The sequence below is a fragment of the Poecilia reticulata genome, chromosome 17 (genome assembly GCF_904066995.2).
Source record: "Poecilia reticulata chromosome 17, P_reticulata-male-v2, whole genome shotgun sequence".
Lineage (NCBI taxonomy): Eukaryota > Metazoa > Chordata > Actinopteri > Cyprinodontiformes > Poeciliidae > Poecilia > Poecilia reticulata.
This window is the reverse complement of record NC_088846.1, coordinates 4,813,599-4,836,805: the sequence shown is the minus strand read 5'-3', so window position 1 is coordinate 4,836,805 and position 23,207 is coordinate 4,813,599. Positions and strand designations below refer to the sequence as shown.

At 40.4% G+C, this 23,207-nt stretch overlaps 1 protein-coding gene across 2 annotated transcripts in view; it reads left to right on the top strand.

The window, feature by feature from the left end:
• ephb3a (eph receptor B3a) overlaps positions 1–23,207 on the top strand; it is a 67,285-nt gene that overhangs the window by 32,055 nt on the left and 12,023 nt on the right. For both annotated transcript variants that reach the window (XM_008433273.3, XM_081598016.1), the window contains exons 5-12: positions 548–883; positions 4,378–4,502; positions 6,930–7,086; positions 7,272–7,380; positions 7,680–7,732; positions 10,978–11,100; positions 11,776–12,023; positions 20,452–20,667. In XM_008433273.3, the coding sequence (XP_008431495.1) occupies positions 548–883; positions 4,378–4,502; positions 6,930–7,086; positions 7,272–7,380; positions 7,680–7,732; positions 10,978–11,100; positions 11,776–12,023; positions 20,452–20,667 (1,367 nt within the window). The remainder of the gene's footprint in view (positions 1–547; positions 884–4,377; positions 4,503–6,929; positions 7,087–7,271; positions 7,381–7,679; positions 7,733–10,977; positions 11,101–11,775; positions 12,024–20,451; positions 20,668–23,207) is intronic.

Genomic DNA, 23,207 nt, shown 5'->3' with positions numbered 1-23,207 from the left:
TTAAACTGAATAGATCTGCCCTTATGGATCAGGTACATTATCACAGATACCTGATCTAGAATTTTTTTCAATATTGGGACCAATACATATATTAATATCGTATCGGTGCATCTCTACTTTGAAACTGCCTGTAACCATGTTTGTGTAGTCTTCTGTGTGTTGTAGAAGAAGTCATTGTCTCTCTGACTGGTGGTTCCCTGCAGCCTCTGGGGCCAAATAGTCTGGATTTATGCTAAATAAAGATGCCGAAGGAGGCGGAATATGATCTCTTTTACCCTTTTTAAGACATTTCTGTACATGTTATGTGCGTATTCTCACTAAAGAATGTCAATATTACATTCCACCTCTCTTATACTCTATTTTCTGCTCACATGCTACCTATTGTTCCCTTTTTATAAAGCTGTTAAAACAGTTTCTTTAACCACCAGGGAGGATAATGTCAGCGCTGCACCAGGAGGATGACTAAACCCTCACTTGTGTGTTTTAGCACAGCCTGCCCACCTTCTCCAGTGCCCACACATGTGTGTATGTGTGTGTTTCTGTGCAGCCATCCCCTTGGCCCCTCGCAACGTCATATCCAGCGTGAACGAGACCTCCTTGTCCCTGGAGTGGGACGAACCCACGGACACGGGCGGGCGGGGGGACCTCGTCTACAACGTGGTGTGCAAGAAGTGCCTGCGCGACCTCAGCCCGTGCACGCGCTGCGACGACAACGTGGACATCGCTCCCCGCCGCCTGGGCATGAGGCAGAGGAAGGTGGTGGTGAGGAACCTGCAGGCCCACACCCGCTACAGCTTCGAGGTCCAGGCCGTCAACGGTGTGTCCGGGAAGAACCCGTCCTCACCCAACTACTCCACGGTCAACATCACCACCAACCAGGCCGGTGAGTAAAACCTCGTCGCCGGCCTGATTCACGGCGGAGCGCCGATCAATACCACTTAGCATCGCGGTAGTACAGGCTGGTTAAAGGATCCCGCTTTCAGTCAATGTCAATGAGCCTCCTAATGAGTGTTGGGTATCAACAGAGGTTCCAACACGGAGAGTAAACAGTGTGGAGGAAAGCTCATTGAGAGTGACAGCTGGACAAATGCCGGGCTGCAGCTCTGCGTTTCTGGGACAGTTCTCAGGAAGAGGCAGATAAATTCTGCTTTATATCCCCACTGTCAGCACTCGGCAGACTAAGCAGGTTTCTTATCATATGTCTTGACAAATGTCACCTTCCAACATCGCCACTTAAATATATGCAACATCATCATCAACCAAACTGTTCAGGGGGGCCTCTCCCAGACGGCAATTACTCTCCCAGTTAACCTGCACTTAATCACCTCACTGCAGTATATATGAGCCCAGCTCAGTGACTATCAACTGAGTCAGGCGTCACAAATCAATAGGCTGCAGAACAGTAGAGGTGAATCATCTACTTCCTCTCCTAAGCTGTTCGGGATTGAGGTGGGGAAAGTTTGAACATTCATCATCTTTCCGTTTCGGTTCGCTTCAAGTGCTTCGGGTACCAGGCGTTCCCGCTGAACAATAAATACGATTTCACCAGCCAAGGTTCACTTAGAATGTATTTAGACGTGACTCAAAGTTAAACCTACACACAAGCCTGATTTAGGCCTAGTAGTCCACATGTGGCCAGATATCTGGGAAAACAAATGCCTTTTTAAGCGTTTTGGCCCTCCGATCATACGAAAAACTCTGTTTATTTTCACTGAAAACGATGGTTTATAAAAAAGTGGAAATTTGAGAGAGCTCTGTATTTGTGTGTGCGTGTACAAGGGAGAACATTTTAATAACTTTATATTCTAATAAACTATCTAAAAGTAGTTTGACGTGTATATATATATATATATATATATATCTATCTGTCCAAATAAATAATGTTTAATTTCTAACAGGAAGTCATGGTCGTTAGGGGGCTTAGCTAAGTTGTTTTGATCCCAGAAGTGTCAACTAAATGAGCATAAGCATATGCATACACACACACACACACACACACACACACACACACACACACACACACACACACACACACACACACACACACACATATATATATACTGCCACAATAACAAAAGCCACAACATAAGATATGCTAAAGCAAAAGTTAAGTTAATACAGAAGTTATGCTAAAAATGTAAATTATGCTGAAGCAGAACTTCTGCTATCATGGCAGTTATATTAAAACGTAAATTAAAATGTTAAAACGTAAATTATGCTAAAACTGAAGTTATGCTAAAGCAGAAGGTAAAATGTTAAATATTTTTGCTAATATGTGAGTTAGCTTGGCAAAAAGTGAAATATCAAAATAAAAGCTGGCTCTTGCGTGTTAGTTGAAAACAGGACGTGTGGAGACAGCCAAGGTGGTGGAGTGAGTAGACGCTCTCTTACGAAGTCTGCACAAAAAGTTCATGAAACGCGGTAAAACCTTGACTACATTATCACTGACATTGTTAAAAGGTAACAGCTTATGCTAAAACGGAAGTTATGCTGTCGTGTTGACCCTTTTGGGCCACCGTAGATTCCAGACCATGGCACCATTTATAAGTTAATGCCCATCAGGCTTACTGCACGTCTAAAACTATTCATTTTCTAAACTAATCTTTCAGAGGGAACATAGTCGCAACATCCGAGAACAAATGAGTGTTTTATTTAGTGGCATTTGATTAAGAATAATCAATCTGGGTTTTGTCATAACCACGACTTTATTCCAAAGTATTTTTAATGTGGCTCCTAATGTCTTTGCTGCTGTGACCTAATAACGTTGACCTATAATGTTTCCTCATAGGTGTGCATTCATTAACGGGGCAGCATTCCCTGGAGAGTTACCTTAAAGAGTGCGCTAAAATAATGAGATAACTGGAAGTGATGAAAAACCCGACAAGAACAGGAGCGACTTAACGTTATGCATTTATTGGATTGTCTCTAGAATTTTCTGCGTTTTTGTATCTTTCTCTTTTTTTTTGTCGTTTACGTTTCTGTTCTTCTCTGTTGATTTTGCGCTCAGCTTCCATAACATCAACTTCCCGTTTCCTAATTGCAGCCATGAATTCTTCACTCATTATCTTCTGCTGTGTGTTTCCTTCAGCAGATTTTCAGTTGTCAGATGCCCATCCATCTTCTGCTGTGTGTTCCTACGTTGATTAGTATTCTTCCTGGATTCCCAGCCACAATCCTTACGCTACACTCTTACGGTTTTCTGCACCAAGTCAAATTTCAACCTCTTTCCATTTTAATGAGATATAAACATTTTCTCTGCAAGGATTGTATTAATGAAACATAAACATGGACATTATGCTACAATTATGATCCAAAAATGTTTTAAATGCTTCAAGCCTGCGTCACCAGAACACACATGTGACTTTTTATTATCCCAGTATGATAAATGTTCAGTCCAGAATATGTTTCACTAAATGTAACAGGAAGAGAAATGAGTTCCAGTCACTGAAACCAGTACAAATGAAACCCCAACCCTCTTTCTCATTCTTTATTCTATGTCACAGCTTGACCTGTAGTATTTATTTTATTGTACCCATCAGAATTTCTGATTCCTGGTTTTTGGAGAGCTTTTAACTTCTGATTCAAATGTATTTTTTTTACACATTTGTTAAAACTGCCACCATGTTGTAACAATAGAATGAGACGGATGATCTGTGAAAACATTGATCTTTCCACTTCCTCTTTGACCTACTATTGCCACCTGCAAGAATGTGCCTCTCCAAAAACAACCAATCAGAGCAGAGAGGAGGGTCTTAGTGCTGTCAATCACATTTGTGTTCCTGCTACTAAATGCATAGTGCAGCACATTTAGTGCTGATGGTTTTACCGTTTCAGGAAAACCATGACCACCATTGGTCGCCATGCGAACTAGCCTGAGGCATATCATAGCAGAGAGCAAGAGGGGGGCAGGAGGGGTTAGCAGCGCCACAGGAGACTGTGATTGACAGCGCTAAGATCCTTTTCTTGACTCTGGTTGTGTGTAGTTATCACTGGTAGAAAACAGAAGAGATTGACTTTTTTATTTATTTAATTTTTTCGCAGATTATCTGTCCCATACCGTGACAACAGAGTGACAGTTTCACACAAAAATTGAAAAAATATGTTTTATAAAAGTTTCAATTTTATGGTTCATATTATGAGAAACATAAGGAAATCATAAAAAAATGTTTGTGAGGAAAAACATTTTTTAACTTGTAGTAACACCATGTAAAAAGAAGAAGTCTGGAACCATTTAAGGTTAACTAAGCTGAAAAAGGTCAGATTTCAGTCCACAGCCATTTTTTCACTGCATCTGTGTTTACAACTTTGAAAGAAGCTCTCAGCAACTTTTAAGTTACATCACAGTGATATACTGTCTCTCTTGGTGACTCCCTGCAGCACCTTCAGCCGTACCAACAGTCCATCTGATGCGCTCCACTGCAGACACCCTCAGCCTGTCATGGCTGCCCCCCGAGAAACCCAACGGCGTCATCCTCGACTATGAGATCAAGTACCAGGAGAGGGTAAAAGCTCTGACGTGTCACATTAAATGTTTAAATAAAAATTTACTACAACTTAATTGTTTTGAACACTAAGTGAGCTTTGGAGCGTGATGCTGGGGGGCTGGGGATGAGGCGCACATTTTAATTGTAGCAGAATCAAAGTCAGCAGCTGGTAATGTGTTCCTGCTGCATCATTAGCATTAATCAATTCCCTAAGAACAGCCTGCAGGCATAATGCAGCCAATTTGTAACCTCTGATGGTCAAACCTGAGGCTTACCGACCCTGCTGCTGCACTAAAACAAGCTAACGGTCAACTTTAGCCACGTTAGCAGCTCCAGTTCGATGGTTTGCTCGGCCTTAAGGCCACAGAGCTACCGCTAACCCCGCAACAGAGAACACCACCGATAATATGACATCGATTTGACATAATCGCTTCATCTTTTAAACCTCTATTTCAGGAGCTGTGATGTAAATAGTAAAATGGCTCTTATCGTGTTCATAGGGTAATTTGCATTAGATTAGCTTCACCGGAGGATTTCACATACCAGCGTGGCAGGTCCAGGCAGAGCGGCATTTTGAAATTAATTATGCGTCACATTTTTAAAAGACAAAACGAATACGAGTATGAATAATTCACTTATGATGTCTGGGGTTGGGGCGAGTTTTGGTAATTGGATTTTCTCGTTAGAAAGTATTAATGAAAAACAGAAGTTATTGGATTTCTGCTTTAAATACAAAAAATATACAATTTAATCAGAAATCCCTTTTCTTTTATTGTGGTCAATAACATCAGCAGAAATGTAAATTTGTGATGAATTTATGATGAAACCATATTATCTCTGATCAGTGATCATTTTGCACTTACATAGTGGGTTATGCTTCACCCATTAGGGGTATACATATATGCATATATGTATACATTTATGTAATAAGATGAAATAATGCGAGATATTAAGTTCATGTGAACAAGACAAGATCACATTTTATCAATGTTTTGTCAGAACAGAGTTATGTTTTATAAGCGAATAGAGGAAAGTAGGAGTTTGCATTTATCATATCGTTTATTGTGGAAAAACTTTTTATCATATTAAAAATGTTGATTTATTGTTGTCTTGATACATTTCAATTAGCGATAAAGCCAAAAAACAAAAATAATATGAGAAATGTTTTTACAATTGTCTCCACTTTGTCTCATGAGGCTGTCAATAAATATCAGTAGATTAGAAAATATGATTGAATGTGATTACTGTGTGCAGTTCACTGACTTTTTGTAGCGTTACCATGACCTTACAGTTACCCCAAAAAAGAACAATAAATGATTTTTGTTTTAATTAGAGATGTGCTGAGCCATTTTTTTCCACTTCTGATACAAATATGAAGATTAGTATTGGCTGAGATCAATACAATAGAGAAAATGAATGTTTTAACTTAAAATGTCTCCTTTTTTTTAAACATAGACATAAATGCACTGAATTACAAATTAATCTGATAACTCTGCATCAGTACAGCTCAGTTAAATCCACCATCAGCTTCATAAGTTGGTCAAACATGTAAAAACAAAATTTGTTCAGTCGGTGCAATTAGGAGTAGAACAGCCGATGTCAAATAAATAGTAAAGAAACTGATAAAAACAATAGGTTGGCTATTCTGGTCAAACATAAAAGAAAATGTAACAAACTTTCTTTCAAATGATTCAGAAAGAACAATCAGGAATTCTAAATATGTCAATTAAATAATAAAGCATGCTTTGTTCAGAACAAAGCATAGAATTAGACTGAATAGATCTGTCTTTATAGATCGGGGACATTTTCACCGATACCCGATCTAGAATTTTTTCAATATTTAACACAGTTATTATCAAATTGGTGCATTTCAAGTTTTAAAGGTGCAACTTTTAGAAAGAATCTGTTTTTTTATATATCTGTTAAAATTGTCTCCATATCGTGACAGTCTGTTATGACACACAGTCTGATAGATGGACCTCCTCTGTTTGCTGCTATCATCGTCTGAAGAAATGCACCGCTCCCGAACAAAAACAACCAATCAGAGCCAGGAGCGCCATCAGTCAAACCTCATGTTCCTGCTGCTAAATGAGCTAACAGCAGAGAAACAAGTTACAGGAAAGCCGTTTATCTGCTGTCAGTGGTGGTCATGGTAACTAACATTAGCATTTATGACAGACTCTGTTAGCTTCAGCATAGCAGAAGGCAGGGGGAGAGGGAGGCAGAGTGGCATGAGCATGGCCATGATTGACTGCACTAAGCCCCGCCTCCTGGCTCTGATTGGTTGCTTCCAGGTAGCTCTGGGAGAAAGGAGAGGAGCTCAAGTTTTCTTCATACCATACAGTCACAACATAGTGACTGTTTCAACAAAAATGTAAAAAAAAATATGTTTAATAAAAAGTTACATTCTGCAGCTTTTGACGTTCCTTTGTTGTTTCCGGTCAGGGCCAGGCGATGGCTCACACCGTCACGTCCCAGCACAGCTCGGCCAAGGTGGAGGGCCTGCGGGCGGCCACGCCCTATGTGGTGCAGGTCAGGGCCCGCACCGTGGCCGGGTACGGTCGCTACAGCAACCCCATGGACTTCAGCACCAACCTGCACAGTACGAACGCTTTCCTCCCTCCCTCTGCTGTCTGTCCTTGATGGTCTGCTGCCATAGCTTTTCCTAATGAAGGTTCAGGCTTAATAGCTTTTATGACCGACTTAATTGGTATCCATTACACATCCAGCTCAAGCTGCTCTTTAATCCGTCTGCTGGTATTTATTCGTGTGCGTTTTACAATCCAGGTGACCCCCAGAAGTCGGTGCAGGACCAGCTGCCTCTCATCATCGGCTCGGCCTCGGCCGGTCTGGTGGTCGTTGTTGCGTTGGTGGTTATCGCTGTTGTCTGCCTTAAGTAAGTGTTTGATTTTTTTCCCCTTCTCCATCCCTGACAACACGAACTACATGTTTTGCCGTGTTAATTAGACTTTGAACAAAGAGGCTCATTAAATTTTCAGATGAATTCAAAGGGTGTGCGCTTCCATGCAACTCTTGCCTCTTAAGCTCCAAGGAAAAGAAAGCAGCGGTTCTCTACCTCGGCCTGGCTTCCCGGCTGATGTCGGAGCGGTTTATTAGCTCGAGTTTGCCGTGCCTGGGAAAGAGCCGCAGCTGATTGTGTGAATGTGACTCTGCTCATGTGCTTGTTGTTTACAGGAAGCAGCGCAGCGGGTCGGAGCTGGAGTACACCGAGAAACTGCAGCAGTACAGTGAGTTTCTGTGTCCTGCTCCTCTCTGCTGCTGTAGTCATGCCAGTACAGTTAACCAACTGATTTGGTCAATTATCTAATCACCTGTTTTGAGTCAAAGAAGGCATGTTCCTGTTAGCTCGGAGGAAGTCAGACCTCGCAGATGAAACAGAGTTAGATGCATGCGCTGCCGGAGGGTTATTGATTATTGGGAGAAGAAGAAATAAGCCAAAGAGTGAAATAATGGTTTTTATTGATCTGCATTATTTCTGAGGAGATTTTAGTATGCACACAGCCTCTGCATTTCCATTGTTGCCGTTTGATTTTTTTTTCTATTTTTGCCTTTGTTTTTCTGATTTTTCCTCAACTCTGCCAAATTGAACAAACTACCCCCTAGTTTAGTTATCAACTAAACACTATAATTTGTTCAGATTAATGTTTACAACCAAAACAAAGGATTAAAAATATGAGAATGACCAATAAACTGCGAATTGTGATTTGAAAATTATGGAGTGCCGACTGTAAAGTTATACAATCAATAATGAAGAGCAATAATTTGGGTTATAAGAGTGAAAAAAATGGGAGTACAAAGTTATATTTTCACAATGACGTTCATGCATTTTTATGTCGTAGTTCTAAATATTTAATCCACAAGCTAAATAATTATTTGTAAAATAATTTAGCTAGCTAAGATCGAAATAGTTAGCCTGCACACTAAATATTTATGGAGATAAATATTTATAGGGATAAATATTTACACATTTAGCATGCTAACTGTATATTTAGTTTGAAGTTGGCATGCTAATGCATATTTAATTTGAGGTTATCATGGTAACTGTACATTTAGTTTGAAGTTAGCATGCTAACTGTATACTTAGTTTGAAGTTAGCATGCTAACTGTATATTAGTTTGAAGTTATCATGCTAACTACATATTTAGCTTATAACTGACAATTATAAATGACATGTTGAATTTATGACTTTAAAAAATTAAACCCGCTTCATTTACTATTAATTTTTACTGTGTAGTTTTACAATGAAACCCATAAAAATGACCTATTTCTTTTAGTTAGCTCTGGTGTTGCATTCAGTGACCACATTGAGAAGTTGTCACTAGTGATGTTGCCCTCTTGCTGTGAGGCAGGCCATGGCAGGTTTATTTAAATAGCACCATTCATACCCAAAGCAACAATGCATGCAACAGCCTGCTGTCGCTACATGTTGGTCCAGGAGGAGTGAAAGCTGCAAGTCAGCGACTAGATGCTATCTGAGATCTGAGTCTCCTTAGATGGAAACTTTTAATCATCTATTAATGAACTAATCTTGATAACAATGAAGTATTTGAAATATGTGCAACTGACTTGGCATCTGTCTGTATCAATAGATTTGATGGAATTTCTTCCCAAATTTTCTACAGATTTACATTGTTGTGAATTTGTGCAACATAAACTGAATTGAATTGGCACTGTTTGACGAATGGCAGCAGTTCACCAATTTAAAGTGTGAGGAGTCGCTGATGGTTTTTAAAACCTTGCAGCAATTCTGAAAAAAAAAATAAATCCAACATTTGTGTTGTGTGACCAATGTGTTAGTACTTATATTTTTAGATTTTTCAGCACACATTCTGTGATGTAAACCACAGAAATATTTCATGAGCTTTAACGGTTTTGAAACTCATATGTCAGAAATGTGATTTTCTAACGTCCACGATTCATACAGAGAGGCTGGGAATCAACTTGGAGGTGACATCCAGACTGATGGTGACCCTTTCTTAACTTGCAGTGTTTGGAGTTGATCAGTTTGCTGGTCTCAGCTCCTCTCTTATCTGGAGAATTTCTTGGTCATTACCGCAACATTTTAACAATCTGATCTTTTGTTTTCACTTATGCTCCATAACCCGCTGCTCTCCCGCACGCTGGCAAATCAAAGGATCATGGTGTTCAAGTTGTTCCTGGATTGTGGGAAGACGACAGTCTTGGAGGATGTTTTCATCCCACTTTTTGTTCATGGTTTTGCTCTTAGGCTGAAGTAAAACCACATGATGAGAAGCAACCGCAGACATGGACCATATCAAGATGCTTCACTGTTGTCACAACATGGGGCTAATGGAAACGCTCATCTTTTCTGCATCGAGCATTGCGTTGCATTTGATTTTGTCAATGTCCCAACGGCCACAAGGATCAGTCAGGGAAATTCATTTTGACTGCTCGTCCTTCTACTACTTGTTCCCTTGTTGTCAAAGGCTGTTGTTCAAAAATTGTTGCTTTGGCCACTGCTGTGTGGAAATTGCTGGTATTTTCATGTGTTCATTGGGGAAAAGTTCCACATTTAGACAGCACCACCAAAGAAGCACCTTGAATCCACTGTAGTTGTTATGCCAGGCCACTAGATGGCACTGTGATTTTAGCATGTCATCAAAATGCATATGTGCTTTCGAACATTGGCTTCCACCTCACTTAGAAAAACATTAACCAGTCTCTGATAAAACAAGTGCTCACGTGACATATATTTCTTATTGGAAGTTCTGCCATTATTTGTTATCTTCCCATGCAACAAATCCTGCAGCTTCTTGGGGTGTTCCCAAAAAGACTTGGTTTCAAAAAGTGTCAAACGCTGTGTTTCCATTACAAATATATTGCTGGAATATATTTGGAGTATATTTCTGGACATGTTTGTTTAAGCCTTGTTTGCTGCAGTAGAACTTCTGATCATTAAGTTCTGTTTGGTCCAAAACAAAAACATTCTTTAGGTTATTCAGGTCAGGAGTTTCTATAATTTGAGGCAATTTTGGCGTAATGCTATAACACAGGAACTGTTTTTTGGGGAGGTAACTCAAGAACAAAAGTGATTCTATTGAACATGTGATTTCACCTGGATTCTTTCAAAACTCCACCTGTCCTAACCCTAACCCTAACCCCCAGTTTTATTCCAGAACAAAAATGCTAAGAAAATGGGTTTATGTCACAAAGTAAATCTTTAAGCCAAAACAAAACAAAAAAGCTAAACGCAGCTTTCATTGGATTTTACCTTTAGCCTCTCAATAAGGAACCTTGTAGAGTTTCAGACATAAAAATGAGAAACCGTTATAAAAATTCACAAAGTACATTAGACTATTCACTCCAAAATGCTAAGATAGAAATCAACTTTATTTATTTAACTTGAAATCTGACCACAGTTGTGTTTTCAGCGATCACTCTCAACGTTCCGCCTCCAATTCTCCGGTACACATGCAAGGATCTGATCTTTCTTTCTTGTTTTTCCTCCTAGTTTCTCCAGGGGTCAAGGTGTACATTGACCCCTTCACCTACGAGGACCCCAACGATGCGGTTCACGAGTTTGCCAAAGAGATAGACATCTCTTGTGTGAAAATCGAAGAAGTAATTGGTGCAGGTAAGCGCAGCAGCTGCTTTTGTTCGGAAGGAGAGAGAAACGGCTTTAGTTTGTTATTCCTTAGAGCCTCGGGGTGCGCCGTGCTAGAGTCCTCTCTGGGAGAAAAAGGGATAGTATTCACAGTGCCCTTGAAAGCTGGGAAGTACTCACGTGACTGTTACTTTTCCCCCTTCTAGATCGTTTTCTTTTCTCTTTTTATTTCTCTCCAGCAGCATGTTTTGTCCTGATGGGTCTGGTCCTGCTCGCCCAACTTTCATGCATCCCTATGTTTTCTTTCTTTCTCTCTCTCTCTTACTTCCCTGTAAACATACTTGCTCCTAGGCACTAGATTCAAAACCCTCAAGTACTTCGCCCATCCTCTGTCTCCCTGCAACACACCCAGGTTGCACCCTCGACCGATACCAGTCACCCCCTCTCTCCCCAATATCTTTGATCCTTGAATCCCCCCTCCACAACCCTAAGATTTCCTCTTCTTTTTTTCTAAATGTGTCCCACAGTTGAAGCCGACCCTCAATTTTTTCAAGTCAGCTCCTTCACACCCAAATCCGACCAGTAACTCTCCCTCTTCCTGCATTTCCCCCAAACTCCCTCTTTCCCGACACCTTCCCTCTGCTCACTCAACCCCCTCCCCACATCACCCTCCCTCCCTCCCGCCACTTTGTTCTCTTGCTGCAGGTGAATTTGGCGAAGTGTGCCGCGGCCGCCTCAAGCAGGCCGGCCGCCGGGAGATGGTGGTGGCAATCAAGACTCTTAAGGCGGGCTATACCGAGCGCCAGAGGCGAGACTTCCTCGCCGAGGCCTCCATCATGGGTCAGTTCGACCACCCTAACGTAATTCGGCTGGAGGGTGTCCTGACACGGAGCTGCCCCGTCCTCATCATCACTGAATTTATGGAAAACGGCGCGCTGGATTCCTTCCTGAGGGTGAGCATGCTGGGAGTTGCAAATTGCAGCACCTCTGACGGGGAAGATTACTTTCTGCTCGCATCAAAGCCGAGAGGAACACACACACGCAGACAGTCAGCCACAGCACCTTTGGGTTATTGGAATGTTTTACTGCGTGTAAAACAGCCTGAGGCGCTCGCTTGCTGAGTGATAGACATTAAACGTGTAATAGAAAGCTTGAAGACAGGCATTGTGTCTTTGCTTGACGCGGCTGAGTGATGCTGACAGCCTCTTCGCGGCACATGCTCCTGCTGGATAACTCGTCACACGCAGACTTTTGGATAAGTTTGCTTTGGTGTGCTAGAGAGTCCCCGTACAACCACTGAATACATTACTGATCAGAGTTGTCTGTACACACCAAACCGCCTACGCAAAATGTTGAACAAAGGCAGGATGAGAAATGAGATGTCACAAGGTACATTTCCAGCTGCGTGGGGGCTATTACATGTCATTTACATTCAATAACACTCGTTTTCCTGCATGGCTGAACTTTGAACACGTCTACTCTGTGAAACTGGGGGGGAAAGGAGGCTGCTTCATGCTAGTTTTGTCTCGTGTTGCTTGGCGTGATAACTGCTTTGGCTATCAGCGGCTTGGGCCAGGGGTGTTCTGGAGATTCAGGAGTCTTTGACATCTTCCAGCTTGTTTTGATTTATTTCCATTTCATTGGGTTCCATTCCATTTGCTCACAAATAAAGGCATGTTTCCACCACAGAAACTTTGTCCAGGGATTTCATGTCCGCCTCCTAATTCAGTAAATCATTTTAAAATACTTTAATCATATGAATATTTTATGGTCTGAAGTGGAAATGAGGACAATCGTTTTCCCTCTGAATCGATAACAGATCCTGGAGCCCAGCCAAGACGCCTGTTCATGCATATTAGATACATACCGAGAAGTGTAATGCAGGCATGTTACCACCATCTAGTGGTCATAGCGGTCATTTATTTAATTACTACTATGCCCACTTATGCCTAGTGCTGCATAATTGCATCATGCTTTCACATATATTTCATGCATGTGCTTTATTGAAATGAGCAATCTGTTCTTAACTCTGAATCTGCCTGAAGGTAAAAAGACATGTCAAACACATAAAGACATGTCAAATTCAGGAAGTAAGGATTGAAAACACAAGGCAGTGCCTGGACTGTGGTTTATGCTCCCATTGCACACATTTCTCAGGCTTTGTTTATTACATATCTGTGAATGTTACAAACATCATCTGACTTTTGGGTGATTACGTTCTCGTTTCTCAGTGTAAATGATGTGAAATGATTCACACTTTATGGCCAAACCGCACTATTTTTAATCCCAACGAGAGCCGTCTCTCCTCTCCTCTTATAACCAACAAGGAGTACTGCTTCAGCAAAATCTTTCATTTTCTACTGTTGCAGCTTTCTCCATACTTTGTAGTGACTCTAAGTTATAAAGTCAATCAATCAAGTTTATTTGCATGGCACATTTCAGCAATAAGGCGGTTCAAAGTGCTTTTCATCATAAAATCGCAAAAATAAAGACATAAAAACAACAAACAGACACCAATTGAGAACCCAGTAACAAACCTTACATGGTCAAGTACCATCATCAAAACCATCAAATATGTTGGTCCATGTTCCAGTGATTATGGGTTGAAAGCAACTAACTCAACTGCAGTAATCAATGCGACTAAAGATAAACGCATGGATGAGATGTTAAGACATTAGTTCTCTAATTCTGGAAATGTTCTTCAGGCGATAGAAGGCCGACTTTCTAACTGTCTTTATGTGACTCTTAAAGTGTCGTCCGTCTGACAGAATTGCTAGTCACAGCTCTGTTGCTGAAGATCATAGCTCTTATTTTTGTGCCCAACTTGCTTAGTGAGAACTTAGTTGACGTTGCTCGGTAGGGAGGATTGTTCTTTACTATTTCACAGAAGAAAAAAAAAAACATTAATTTGAGATGGATGACTTGACTGATTTTTGGTGTTGACACTGCACAATAGGTGTATAACAAGGTCTTGCAATATTGCAATCTCATTATATTTATCATCAAAGTAAATTCTGTCTTGAAACTTTAAATTTGACACCCTGGCTGTATTTGAAGTAATAAGGGACGTTGCTCTCGAGATGCACAGTCACAGAGTCGACTAATAAAAACTTGCTGAGCGGGGTGATAACATTATTAAGTTGTCTGTGTGTCAACATTTTGGGCGCGCAGTAAAAAGAGACTGGCAGAGAATATGAGTGATTTCTAAGCAGTGTAAGAACATTGTGATAGGCTAACTGTTAACCGCTAATGATGCTAAAGTTCACATAGAAGGCTTATGAACCGCTTTTTGACGAATTTAGATGAGATTTGACAATTACTAGTTTAAAAAGTGGAGCTCTATAACTCCATATTGAACAGATATTCTTTAAAACTCAGCGCGAGCTTTATGAAACCTTTATCCTGTTTGTGAACACAAACAGGTATTTTTCTAAGCTTTTTTTTATAACCTCATAAATGTTAGATTTTTGTTAGCACAGTCAGACATTTTTGATCAAAAAGTACTTTAGAATTTTTCTATTTGTAAATTTTTTTTTATTTATGTAAAATAGTCCATAAATGCTTGCGTCTTTTTATTGTATGTAATTCCACTTTGATTTAACCTCTTGTAGTTAATTTATACAGTCGCCTGGAAGGACTTGACAAAATGCTAAAGCCAAAACCAGAAAAATAAAAGCTATGCTAAAACCAACGCTATGTTAGCAAGTTTAGCATAATTACCATTGTGGCTCATCTGGTTGAAGTTGTGCTTTTTTGTTGTGACGTTGTAGTTTTTTTCATTTTTATGACCCTTCTGTGCCACTATAAATTTAGATGGATATAGAACTAATTACTGGTTTTTGTAAACTAGCTTTATTGTAAAGAAAAAAAACCTGTGAAATTGTCATGAAGTTGGAGTTGGAGGCTCATTTCATGCAGTAGAAATAGTGGGAGTTTAATGAGGGGAGTTGGTGGGTGAAACCACCTGATTGAACTCTTCCCTACATCCACTGGTTTCCCCTCTGAGCTCTGAGGTTCAGGATGAACTCGGGCTTCTTTAAGTAACTACCAAACTATCCTACCCAGCAGTACTGTAACAATGTATTAAACTGTATCCTGCTGACTGCGTTGGGGCCGCTGTTTGTGGTAACCACAACTTCCTCAGATAATTAGGCTACTTTGTAAGTTTTATTTGGACTGTCAATGCCCCCGTCGTTAGACTGAAATAGGTTTTAGGCTGAGTGAGAAAGTAAAACTCGTCTCCATCTCTCCGAGTTGCTGCTCTGTTTCATGTCCTCGGTTTGAAATTGTGCCATTGGTAGTCGTTCTTCTGTAAGACGAAAAAGAAGTGTGCCCAAGCTCAGCACGCTCTGTGGAAATTAGTGTAACATGACTGTTCCTGTCAGTAATCACTGGAGCTACATCCACTGAACAACATAAATACCAGTTAAACATAAAAAATAAAAAAATTCAATTCACCCCTGCTGCTGCTAAATTTGTGTAATGATTCTTATGGTTCTAATTTTGATTTTGGTTCATCGTATTACACACTTACACATCCGGTGAGGTGCAGAGGTGAGCAACCTGTAGCTCTTACAACCCAAATAGGTAATGTTTTCATTTATGAAGACAATAAGAAAGTGAGGTTGTAGCTGTACTGTGTCTAAAACAAAGGCTACCAAAGGTGAAACGCTTTCAAAAGTAATTTAGTTTTGTTTATTTTACTATTATATTTTTATCTAGCTTTGTTTTTTTTTTTTGTTTTTTTTAGCCATTCAGCTGGGCTCATTCAACAAAAAATAAATTTCCATGTAAAAGTTGGATTATTCATGTTGTTAAATGTGAAAGTACAAATAACCATCACACAACAGAAATGCAACTTTTAAAACACCGTTTCCATTGACCATACAGTTTGAATTACAAAGATAAATTTGCTAAATGAAAACACGCCAATTTGGGGGGAAAAAAACAAACAAAACTTCATGCTTTTCAATAAAAAAATTTGTTCCCGGGTGAGGAGGTTTTTCTTCTGTAATGAAATAAATGTATTTCTCAAAACGGCAATGGAAACACTTCTCTCACATCACATGAGTTGTGAACACCCAGATGTTACTTCTGGAGGAGAAATGATGAAGAAGACAACAGGAAGTGGTAGGAGGAAGATGGAGCAGTATGTTTTGTAACGACATCATGTGAACAAACTTATCATTTTTAATCACATTTCTTACTAGAAATGGCGCAATTGTAAAATTCTGGTTGTGTTTTTTTTAACAAGAGGAATATTGACAAAGTTTTGAGCGCATTTGTAATAGTAATAAAATAATAATACTGTTGCTGTAGAGATACAGTTCATAATTTCCTAAGGGTGATTCTGTTAAAAGCGGCTCATATTCTACCTGCAGCAGAACCTGTTGTCATTAGTTGGTCCCACAGCTGAAGCTAACAGCTTGCCGTAGAGGACAGGTGTCAGACTCCAGGCCTCCATGGCTGGCCTCCTGCAGCTTTTAGAGGCACCTCTCTGTCAACACACCTGAATCACATAATTACCTTTAGTAGTACTCTATAGAATTTCAGTGCAAGAAGAGATAATTTGCTTCTTTGATTTAGGTGTGTTGGGAATTGGGACGCATCAAGAAGTTGCAGGACAGCAGCCCTCGAGGACTGGAGTTTGACGTCTCTTAAAACAACTCCAGTCTCATAAATGTGATGTTTATGTAAGGTCTGCATTGGCCTTATCTTCAGTATTGGGTCTCTTCCTGACACATACTGCCTTTGATTATAGCACAATCAACTGTGTCCTTCAGTGGCTTTAAAAACTCTATATACGTATCTGAAATATGACAAAAGCGATTTTACTTTGTAATTTAACGTCTTGGGCCTCTGTCCCTTTAAAACTTCCTACTCTTTCTAAAACTCCACGTTCAGAAAGTCATCACAACATGGCTCCTCTATTAAAGTTTTAACATTTTTACCAGCGTTTCACTGAGACGTAGTTCCTACAATGAGCTCAGTAGATGAACAGTTCCGCCAGGTGTTTGCCAATTGCTGCTAGCTAGTCTGAAGGAGCTCAGAGGGGAAGTTGCAGGGGAGGGAAGGTCTGTGAAGCTCAGAAGCTTGAAAACTAAAACTGAGGAGGACCTGCGTCTGGAAGGCGGAGCTAGGTCCACCCAGGTGTTTTGCACAGCTGAATGGTTGCCCTGGGAGATTAAAAGATTTCTCAAAAATGCATGAAGGAATCAAGTCAAGAATCAAAGAATGATTTTGATGAAGAAATAATGTAACATGATATGAAGCTAAAAAAAGGTCAGTGAGGAAAGAGTCCCAACATTTGGGCGCCTTAAGTGGCAAACAAGACTGACCAATGGATGTTTTAGATTTTGAAACTATACAGTCCCCACCAGCAGAGGCTATATAGACCTTTTCGAAATGCTAAAAATTCATACAATTTTTATAGGGGAAAAAGTTTGTATTTGCTGATGATGCTATTTTATGTGCATCTTGTCCAAAACATTTAGTTGTCTGATCATACAATGAGATAACAGACTTCAATGCAGAAGAGGGGAGCTGTGATCATGACGTAATACACTAAGAAAAATATTACAAAATCATAATATTCATATATAATAAAGCAGCTGATAAAACAGATTTGTTTTGACCCTGACAAACACCCTGGATGTGGCGGCAAAACTTCACATTTCTCTGAAAAATGATTAGAAACATATTCATTTTCTTTGACTACTTGAACAGTTTCATATTTTATGCATACCTCGAAGGTACATGTCATACTGTATTTGTATTGAAAGGAAATCTACAAAGAGGTGAATCATTTATGCAGTTCACGTAATGGTTACAACAACTGTGACATTAAGTGAAGTGGTCCAAAAAACAGAAGGATAAAAAACAACAAAAGCTGATAGTGATTAAAGTTTTAACTTCATAAAATGTTGTGTTCTGTTTTACTGGTTATGTATTTACTGTGACCAGGGAAGCTTCACATGTTCACAAAGGAAGATCATTAGCTGCTGTTAACTTTGTAAAACATTATCAGCTTCTGTGTAATTAACAACCCAATTACAAACATGATGACGGGTAACTTTTTTTTAGATGTTAAAGTCCCCATTAGTTTTTCACCCTGATAACTTCACTCTCAGATACCAACTAATCTGGATTCATACTTTATGAGAACGTCAATAGTTATACATTATAGGTAATATTTTAATTGCTTATGTCCTTTTTCACAAAACCTCGCTTGTGTTAATAAAAAAAAAAACCTCAAACAATTGATTTAATAAGCTGCATCATCAAGATAGTGTGTGCTTTTACTAATCAAAGGCAACTCTAAACAGGAGAGGTTTTTAGTCTAGATTTAAAGGAAGTCAGATTTCTGGAAGTTTTTTTTTTTTCCAGATTTGTGGTTCATAGAAGCTGAACGCTTCTTCTCTGTGTTTGGTTCTGAGCGGTGTAGGGTAGACCACAACCAGGAGACCCCAGTTGATGGAACAACAGGTTTTTGATGTATTTTGGTGCTAAGCCCTTCAGTGATTTATAAACTAGCAGAAGTATTTTAAAGTCTTTGAGCTAAAGTGGAAGGAGTTGGAGATTCTGTCCTATAAGGAGGACTTTAAACCACAGGAACAGCATGCTGGGAGGTGTTCAGGTGTTATAAATCTGGACCAGTTTCAAACCCCACCCCCAGTTCACAGAAGGTTCATGGATGAAGTGATGGATTAGTGCAGATGCTTTGTACGACAGCAGATTAGGGTGATCTGCTGCGATGCTAAGGAGAACAGCTAAGGGAAAGAGAAAAGCTAACCTGAAACCGTTGGACAATGTAAATGGGTATCATTCTGCTTATTACCACGTCTTTATTTGAAAACCTGTTCTTGGAAATTACAGTCAGTAGTTGTAGCTCCATGTCTAAACACATTTTTTGTATCACAAGTCATTTCATCAACAAACGGATGTTTCTACTGGTGAAAACGAAGAAGACTGCAGGAAGTGGAAGACGAACGATGGCAACAACTTATATGAAGAAACATGCACATGATTTTAACTGCATTTCTTATTTAATGGAAACAATGCAATTGTGAAGTTGTTTTTTTTTGTACGTTAGCGGAATATTGACAAAGTTTTCCTCACATTCATAATGGAAACGCAGCTTCAGTCAGCTATCACATAAATAACGGAGAAAAACCTCCTGCCTGCTCCCTGCTCTCCTCTCTCCTGCCAGTGTCACTCAGCCGGTGACTCAGGGAACTCGGAGTTCTACTCTAATGAGGAAACTACTGCGTTAACCACCACCACGCACACACACACACACACACACACACACACACACACACATTTATTTACTGTCCGAGTCGGTCACTCACGGGAAATTCTCAACTCATGCTTCCCAGAAGACCTACTTTCTGAGCTTTCAGGACATGTGCGCATGCAGAACCTTCACAGGCGTCCTGAAATAACACACATGCATACACAGGACTTTCTGAAGGCCTGCAGTGAATCATGGCTGTTTATACATCCATCCATCCCGGCCCGTTCGCCTGTCGAACTCCACCGGAGTGTGCAGACTACAAAGCGAGCGTGTTTACCATTTCTGCCATGTCACATCTGTGTGTGCGTTCCTGCTTTTCTCATAGCCGAGTCAAAGGAGGCAACGATTATGCAGCACAGTATTTTCTCCAGTTTCTCTTCCCGGTTTTATTAGATATTCAGGTCATGAGAGAAGAAACGTCTCCCCGGTTTTTTTTTTTTTTAATTGTCTATCGACGTTCCATCGATTCTCTCCGGCTCTCGGATCGTCAGGGGGTCACGAGTCTTCACAGGTCGGACCGATCATTTATTCTAATCTCCACTTTGTGACATGCTTCACTAATGTGGAGAATTGTGAAATGAACCCTGAAAGCCCCACAATCTTAAGATTTGTTTCATGCTTCTTTAATGGTAGCAAAAAGGAGGGCAAATAAATAAATAAAGAAGCTGCAAATCAAGGACTTTTTGGTGCAAGATGCAATTGGAAGGCGGTTTCGCTTTAATGTGTTGTTGTTTTGATGTCGATGAGAAATCCGCCTCGGTAGCGGCCGTGTGTCTGCGAGCGGCCTGTCAGTTTGTTTTATGTTGTTTTTGTCAAAGCGGTATTAGACACAAGCGGCTTCGGTGCAGCAATAAAGTGTGTAATTAATCTACTAATTGGGCAGCGTGTGTGAAAAGGTCAGCTGTCAGTGAGCGTCAGCAGCAGCTGCGACGCATCATGACAGATGTCATGTTTGTGTGGCGTCAGTGACTGATCGGCTCCCCTCCGGTGTTGTCCTTATCTCTTATACTCCTACATTTCCATAATCATCACATCCTCTCTCTTCCTCGCCGCCCGTCCTGAATCTCTTTGGCTCCTATCTGCAGCTCAACGACGGGCGCTTCACCATGACGCAGCTGGTCGGGATGCTGCGCGGCATCGCCGCCGGGATGAAGTACCTGTCAGACATGAACTACGTGCACCGAGACCTCGCCGCACGGAACATCCTGGTCAACAGCAACCTGGTCTGCAAGGTCTCCGACTTCGGCCTCTCACGCTTCCTGGACGACACGTCCGCTGACCCCACGTACACCAGCTCCCTGGTCAGTCAGATTAATGTTCTTTTTAATCTAACTCTTACCGTTTCTGAAACTCGTTTGTTTTAGATTTTATGCCACGTACTGAGGCAAAGTAGCTCATAGTTGTGAAGTAGAAGGAAACTGGTTTTCACGTTTTTTTAAATTTTCTTACTAGAGCTGCACCAATCTGACATTAATATTGGTACTGGCTCTGATATCTAAAAACATCTAGATTCTAGTATTGTGGCACTTTAATCAAACTCCTAGAAAGTCAGGTTCTCCAGGGGAGCTGTTAATGTAAAGTCAGACTCTGGTTCTTTGGCACAGCGCCGAACAGGTTTTTCAAATGGTTTGGTTGTTTGACACAGTGAAAGAGAAACACGGCAGTAGAAACGTAACAAATGTTGCAATTTTGGTGACCAACTGAACCGAGTCTAAAGGACTATCAGGAGGGATAACATCCTGTTAGCTGTTGGCAGATCGGTCCAGCTGAGCTGTGGATCTCTGCAGCTCCTCTATAATTACCATGAACCTGTTGGCTACTTCTCTAATTAATGCCTGGTTTGCCAGTTCAGGTGGTCGGCCATGTCTTGTTTGGTTTGCAGATGTGCCATGCTCTCTCTGCTGGAACTGCTTTAAACTTCTTCACAGTTTGATCCCTGACTAGTCTGCTGTGTTACTTGGTGTCAGTGATTGGTTCACCAATGTATAAACTAGAGATGTGCCGATCAGGATTTTTCCTGTCGATTCCGATCACCGATACCGATCACATAATTATTTTATTTTTTTTATCATAAGCACTACCGGTTACATTATGTGGAAAAAGGAACCATGAATTCACCTTAATTTAGACAAAAACTTGTTTTTAATAACTTTTTCCAAGAAAAAAAACAAAGCAGACATTGTGCAAATTGTACTGCTATCAGTAATACTATCTTTAACAGACTGAAAACATATGGAGGCTCAGAAAAGGCTAAAATAATGCAAAAAGTCAAAATAAAACCTCTCAACATTGCCAAAGAAATTCAAGTATAAAACTTAACATTCAAAGGCAAATACAGGATCCATTACAATAAACAATCCTGAGTTACTGAATGAAAACTTCCTGATAGCATGGCGGCTAGCTGATTACTGCTAGTTTTTATTGGATGTTTCTGACTAAGCTGAGTAATTATGCAGAACAGGGAGGAGGCAGAGGAGATCGATTATTTTTTCAGAGATTATCTGTCTCATGTTAGGACAGCAAAAATTTTAATACATATGTAAAATTTATTTTTTTAGGTTAGATGCTGCAGCTTTAAGCAGAGGTTCGGTGTGAGAGTCACTACCAGGTGGAGCAGAAGCGGCGCTCTGTCTGTCAAATATTACTACCTGTAGCGCGGAGCAGCGGTTCAACAGCGAGAGCAGAACCAGGGTCTTACATCGCAGCTCGAAGACTTAAATTATTTTCCAGGTTATTTGTTTAGCTTTCTTACCGTCATGCTAATTCTTGTGTTTGTAGCTGTGCGCTGCTTTACCTGCTGTCTGATCCTCCATATGTCTTTTTTACTGCAGTGAGCCTCGATGTAACCAAACTCCTCAAGTATGCCATTGTTTTTATGTCGTATTAGATTCGTCGTGTTGATGCATTTTGACGTGCTTCAATTTTCTGCCGCAACAAGCAAACTTCCCCATTCACTCAGTGCGTTATAGTTCCACATCGCTTAGTATTTGTTGCTGCGCGTTTGCGCAGAGTGAAGAAAAGAGGAGACCAGCTGCACAGGCAGGCTGGGAAATGAGAAGCAGGTGATCGGTTTGTGTGATCGGCAACAAGAGACCGTGATCGGCGATCACCAATCACCAATCATACACTTTTTCACGGAAATAGGCCGATTATGATCGGTGGCCGATCAATCGCCACATCTCTAGTATAAACGTATTTGTACATAGAAGAAATTACACACAGGGAGACTTGATTTACTGTTAAGGTGACTTCTGAAAGGAAACTCGTGTTGTGGTAATAAGCCATGTACACACATAGCCAGTTCTTCTATAAAAACATTCCAGTAAAGTTTTTATCCACATAAACTTGTACAAATACGCCCATGGGCGTTGTTTTAACATGCCAAAACCATAGGGGGCAGTTTAGCACACAGCTGAAACCTATGCCAGCCAATCAAATTGCTTCAATATAACCAATATTTCCTGCTACAAATTAAACATGGTGCCAGGACATTCATTTGTGTGAACAGGTATGTAGGTTGAGCCGCTTTTAAATAAAGTATTAGAATATAATGTTCATAAAACACAAGGTGATGTTGATTGGAAATCAGAGTAAATATGTGGACATATTGGCGCATTACTTGTCACAGACTGTAATCTCTGCTCTGTTTTCACAGGTACACTCGCAAACACAAATAGTTTTCTCAAATCTCATCAAATATGTAATCATGTTTAGTGATATTAATCGAAGTGTTTGCGTGGATGAATGAAAAAACACATAAGATGTCTTCATTTTCCCCGATATACAGTTACACGTGGACCAAGAGTATAGGGGCAGAATATAAATTGGTATTGGTAAAAAT